Source organism: Talpa europaea, assembly GCF_964194135.1.
Source record: "Talpa europaea genome assembly, chromosome: 6".
NCBI classification, from domain to species: Eukaryota; Metazoa; Chordata; class Mammalia; order Eulipotyphla; family Talpidae; genus Talpa; species Talpa europaea.
The window spans coordinates 34,947,008-34,953,007 of NC_140072.1; the positions used below are offsets into that span (position 1 = coordinate 34,947,008).

Below are 6,000 nucleotides of genomic sequence, written 5' to 3' on the forward strand. Positions count from 1 at the left end.
CTGATAACGACTATAGCCATTGTCAACACCTGAACTGTTGCCTCATGGGAGACCCTGCTAAGGCCCGGCTAAGCTGTGCCTGGAATCCTGACCCACAGAAACTATGAGATCACAATTATCTGTTGCTTTAAGTTGGTTAAGTTTTAGGATTATTTGTTTAGGGTAATTTGCAGCAATGAATAACTCATTGATCATCTAATTACAACACTAAAGCAAGGTAGCAGAGAGTTTACTTATCTTGTTTTATAAGGAAGAGAAAGGTGGGAATGACAGGTAACATCTGTTATCAAGCTAAGCTTTCTTTAAATTAAAACTCTGTAAGCTGCTACCTAAGGGAAATACAAATTTTAATGTCATAGTATTTTCCATAGTTAAAACAATGAGGAACTCACTAAATCTATCCTTAAAGGCCAGGATAAGCGCTCAAAGGGGGAAAAAACCCTCCTTTCAAAAGGGTTTCTTTTCATTGCTAATAAATTGGCTTTATAAAAAATTCAAAAATTCCATAGGGGAAAACACAACTAATTTATGAGTTGTATAAAGCATTTGATACAAATGAAGTTCAATTTTTAAATTTGTTCTTCAAAGAATACTTTTTAGGAATTTATCAATTAAGTTTGTTAAGACCCTACTGTTCACCAACCAGATGTTGTGATAAAGGGCGGTGTAACCTCTGGGAGCCCACAAAATGAGAGCGGAAAAGAAGAGATACTTAAGAAAAGGACAGCAATGTTTTCACAGTGAAATAAAAATATACCAGTGTTAAGCCACCAAATGTCACTGATCATTCTTCTGTGGCAGGCAGTCCAATTCAACAAGAGCACATTGGTTCAGTAACTGGAAAGTTTAATTACTCAGAAAGTGCTTAGTGGAAAATAAAATTAAGAGGACATATTGATATTATGTATATTTTTCAAAATATAAACTGTTATATTACTTTTCCTTATTATAAGAGTAACAAATAATGATGCAGAGCAGGATGAGTCCAGCAAGATGGTAAAGGAGTAAAGATACCAGGTTAGTCTCCTCCACATGTTTACAACCAAATTGTACATAAACAAAGACTCCTGAATGATGAATGGATGACTACTATATCCATCGAGAAGGATGGCACTGCAGAAAGGGGTAGGAAAGACCATATTTTAACTGTGTTGTAGTGACAGTGTTGCAGTAGAAGACAGCTGCTACAAAGAGCTTCTTTGCTATCATTGACTGAAGGGTTCACAAGCACAGGAGGGACTTTAGTCTTGGAAACTACATAGGAGAAGGGAATTCACAGAGTAAGTATATAGGACAGAGGAGGTACCACAAGAGAACTATAGTAGTAAGGGTACAGAGACCAGTGGCAGAATGCCAGAATAAGAGCAAACCACCTAAAAGCAGACACTATTAGATAGCAGCAAACACCCTGAGTCAGAGAATGACTTTGCACCCCTACAGTGGGGAGCATAAGGACAGTGGATGATCTCAGTGACTATTGAGTATGGTCTGGATGAAGTGGTGACAGTCAGTTTGAGTCTACGTGTGGCTCCCAAATAGATGGAGCCAGAAGCTATGTAAGATCACCACTTAGGCTATTATCTACAGCCTGAGGCTGTATTACACAAAACATCTGCCTGAACCCCACTCAGAACCAAAGCAGACATAACAACAGGGGCAAGTGCCCTAGAATAAGGCTCCATACTCTAAAGGGAAAAGAATAAAATCTGGCCTGTATCCCTGACTCAATCATAAACCCTCCTGGAGCTATATTTACTGCTCAAGCAGAGTTTAGAAGTTGAGGCTGGCACAAAATTGTTGTGGACTTTTTAGCTGAGGAGTTGACCAAGGGGACAGGGACACTGGATTCCCACCTTCCAACTCAGGTACTTGAAGTACTTAAGGAAGCTCTAATTCTTGGTGCTCATTGGAGACAACCTTTTGGTGCCTTGCTATCTTGGTTCCTACTACCTCTTACACAGGGTCATCCAAACAGGTGTAGAGGCTTCAGTCTGTGAAACATTAAGCACCAGAGGATCCTGGGTAAAAGAAAAAAAAGCTAGAATTATACCCAGCTACCCATAGGCATGGTAATAAGGCCAACTGATCAAGACAAGAAAAGGAAGCTCTTTTATCTCAACCCACAAAAACTAAAAATTAAGGGGCAGACTATACCACAAATGCTGGAGCAAAAATACCCCAAGAGAAGTCTCAATACAGCAGAAATACAGAATCAGTCTCATGAAGAGTTTAAGGTATCAGTTATAATCATGCTTGACAAAAATTAAAAAAAAAAAAAATGGGATGCTACAAACAGAATTGATGAATCTTAAAAAAATACTATAGCTGAAGTAAGTTACAAATATTAATGAAATTTAAATTAGCATTCCTATACAAATATACTGACAAGGATTTAAAACTCATGGGTAACCTTTGTAGTTACAACTTATTATAATACCAATGAGATTTTCATTTGTAACAGATTAAAAATAATCAAATACCACCTTAGCATGGGGAAAATAGGTTTGTATATGACTAAAGAGACAAGAGAGCATACACAGGTTCCCAAATTGAAAAGAGCAACCACTCTCTCCACCACAAGCATTGTCAAAAATAAAACTATTCTGTATGCTATAGTTCCTTTAATAGATAATTATGTGTACATAGGACAGAAATACTCAAGAGATCCATGGAAAAAAATTAAAAACTTCCTGCATATTTTCCAATAAAAATTAATAAGAACAAATGTTTGATAATGAATTTGTCCACATAGGTTTAAAATATAAAAGGTTTTTTCTCAATACAGTCTTTAAATCATAATATTGGACTTCCTTACCATATCTGGTACTGTTTATCACTTTCCTTGAAACATTCTCCTGTTTTCCAGGGTACCACATTATCTTACTTTTCTTTTACTTGTTTGGAAGCTCCTTTTCAATTTCTTGAGGGCCCTTCTTTCTTGCTGTCCTTCAGGGCCCTTCAAGGCTCTCTGCAAATTCCTCTGTGATTACACACCCTCCCGAGGTGGTCTAATTCTTTTCCAAGGCCTCAATAACCACCTACAAGATAACGGAGGCCTTGTAAATCAATTCTACTTCACTATTGATTTGCCTTGTGCCTACTGGAACTCCCTCCACTTGGACATCCTATACAGAAGCCTAAGGTACAATTATAATCCGAGCTAACCTCATTTTCTTCCCTTTCAACTCTTCATCCTTCTGGGATCGGATATCAATTAATGGTATCATCATCCAACACGTTATGAAGCTAGAATCGTGAGTGCGCTCTGCCCTAGGGGGCGAAAGAAATGTACAAGTTCTGGTCTCCATCGCTCCACAAACAAAGTTTTTAAGTTAAAAAACTGCAATCATGCCAGGCACACATGTGACTGCACAAGTGTGGCTTTCAGTCTCTCCATTAAGCATTCCAGGCTATTGCAGGAGTCCAGTTCTCATTCACTTCTGACGCTGCCCTGCGGGGCAAGCAGAAAGGACAAGACCTAACCCATCATACCTAGGCGCTCGCACCCCTGAACTTGGCAGTCAAGGGGTGGATCGTTCTAGTTATGTCTGCACTTAACTTCTCCCCTTCCCGCATTGGCAAAACCCAAAGACAATCTCAAGAGTGGCTGTGGCAAGCCACAGTGCCTACTCCTCTCTCAGCCTCGGACCTCTATTAAATACTTAAGACCCTCGGGTCAAAGTGTGAGGATCGCGAGACGCCAAGCAAAGGGTAGCGGCGGCAGCACCATGTTCTGACGCTACAGGGATCAGAGCTTCCACTTCTCCCAGCCTTACCTGGTATCTGATAACTGACTGCACTTCAGCAGCCCCAGCTTTCCAGATGCCTTGTCTCTGAGCCAAGCCAACCGTACTCCCGAGAAAGAGCCTGTACGAAACCCCAACGCCGCAGGACACACAGGAGGCCGCCATCTTGGCCGGGGGAGACCTGGGTAGGAGGGCAAGGGGGCGGGGCCTGAGACCGCGCAGGCGCAGATTCGCAAAACTGCTGGGAGGCGCTTCCCTGGCGTTGGAAATGGAAGGCGTGTCCCACGATCCGAGGCAGCTCGTCGCTGATTAGGTGGGTGAGGCCTTGGGGCGTGACCGATTCCTGCCCCCGGCGCCGTTGTAGGGGGGCTGGAGGGCTAGTGGATCTGTTGGCTTCTTTCCTTTTTTTTTGCATTTGGTGAGTGCAGTCGCTCTGCAAGTGTCATTGGTGCTGACTCGGCTTTTATGAGCCCTGCCTTCCCGTGCACATCGCTTCTACCTTGAGCCAGCTCTCCCTGACCTGGAAACCTGCACTATCCATCCACATCTCCCTTGCTCTTCTGTCTTCACGCTCCGACATTGCTGCTCCTCTCCTTGATCTCGCAGGAGTGGACTTAAAGCTTTGTTTCCCATCTGCCTACCTTCTTAGTGTGGATGGATTTTCCTTTCTTTCTGCCTTTTCCATATTTTTCTGGGCCAGGGTCTCCACCTTCCAGCAATTACCAAACCACTCTAGGTTCCATGGCACCTAGAATAGGTTCTCTCATATTGTTTAACTTACTATGCACAGGCTAAACACCAAACTGGTGAGGACCGTGCACTGTCTTACTCATCTATGCAGGTCTCCTCCCGTGGTGTTAGGACTAATTCTTATTGAAACAATCAGAACTAAATGCACAGTTGCTGAATTGAGATAAGTATAGCTTTCCTTCTGAGACTGTGTTCTGGCAGTATCTCCCAGGGTACTTTTACAAAAATACATACTAAGTGATGTAGTAGTAAGCCGTTCTGAAAGAGTTTCCAGATACTAAGATTTGAAGAATCTGTAAAATTAAAACACAACCATACACACTCACAGAAAATCTGAGATCAAAGTTGTCAAGCAAATGAATACCAACAGACATTTCTAAAACAGAACATTTAACACTAAAAAAGTAGAAATGATATAATCACAGAACAGAGTGGTCCCTTAAATGGAATGCATTTAGTTGAAAAGCTCACTCTTGTTCTTTTTGTTAATACCATGTAGTCTAGTAACAGTTTCATTAGAAATTGGCAGAGGCAACAATAAAATAAAAGAAGTTGGCAGAGGTCTATCAACTAACATTTGGGAACTAAGACATTGTAGCTCATTAAAATAGATGCCTTTAGAACTCTTCTGCACTGTTGGTGGGAGTGCAAACTGGTTCAACCACTGTGGAAAGCTGTGTGGAGATTTCTGGACCTACTAAACATAGAGCTTCCATATGATCCAGCAATTCCACTCCTAGGTATTTACCCAAAGGACACAGAAACATCAATTCCAAAGAACACCTGCGCCCCTATGTTTATAGCAGCACTGTTTACAATAGCTAAGCTTTGGAAACAACCCAAATGCCCAAAAATAGATGACTGGATCAAGAAGATGTGGTACATATATACCATGGAATATTACTCAGCATTCAAAAAAGATAAACACATGCAATTTGCAGCAACATGGATGGCACTGGAAGGGATTATGCTCAGCGAAATAAGCCAAAAAGAAAAAGAAAAATACCGGATGGTCTCACTCATAGCAGGAATCTAGAAAACTTAAATAAGGGACCAGGAAAATGAATAACTATAAGATAGTGAAAATCAAAATCAACAAAAAACTATGAACCAGAGACACTTTTAGGGGGGCGGGAGGGGAGGGATTGGGGTCAGAATGGGGGGGCTGCAATTGTATGGGGAATATAACAATAAAATTTATTTAAAAAAAAAAATAAATAAAAATAAAATAGATGCCTTTAAAAAGAAGTTCCTGCACATTCTTTAAAAAGAAAATGTAAACATCTAATTGTGAAAATTTAACCAAGTAGAAAACAAATAAGTATGTAGACGAAGAATTTAAGCCATTTTTTAAAAATATTATCTTGGCACAATATAAGAACTAAGTACACAAAAATTAAGGTTATAAATAGTGGTGTTCTCTTTTTCCTTCTAAAATTTATGTCAAGATCTTTTGTTAGACACAGTAAAGCAATGTAGCTCATTTCTCACCTCTGGGGGCAGC

At 40.5% G+C, this 6,000-nt stretch overlaps 1 protein-coding gene across 1 annotated transcript in view; it reads right to left on the reverse strand.

The window, feature by feature from the left end:
• MRPS9 (mitochondrial ribosomal protein S9) overlaps window positions 1-3,911 on the reverse strand; it is a gene marked incomplete at both ends in the record, with an annotated part of 50,104 nt that extends 46,193 nt beyond the window's left edge. Inside the window, one exon of the mRNA XM_084234952.1 lies at window positions 3,777-3,911. Within this exon, the coding sequence (XP_084091078.1) occupies window positions 3,777-3,911 (135 nt within the window). The remainder of the gene's footprint in view (window positions 1-3,776) is intronic.
• Window positions 3,912-6,000: the final 2,089 nt, after the last annotated feature.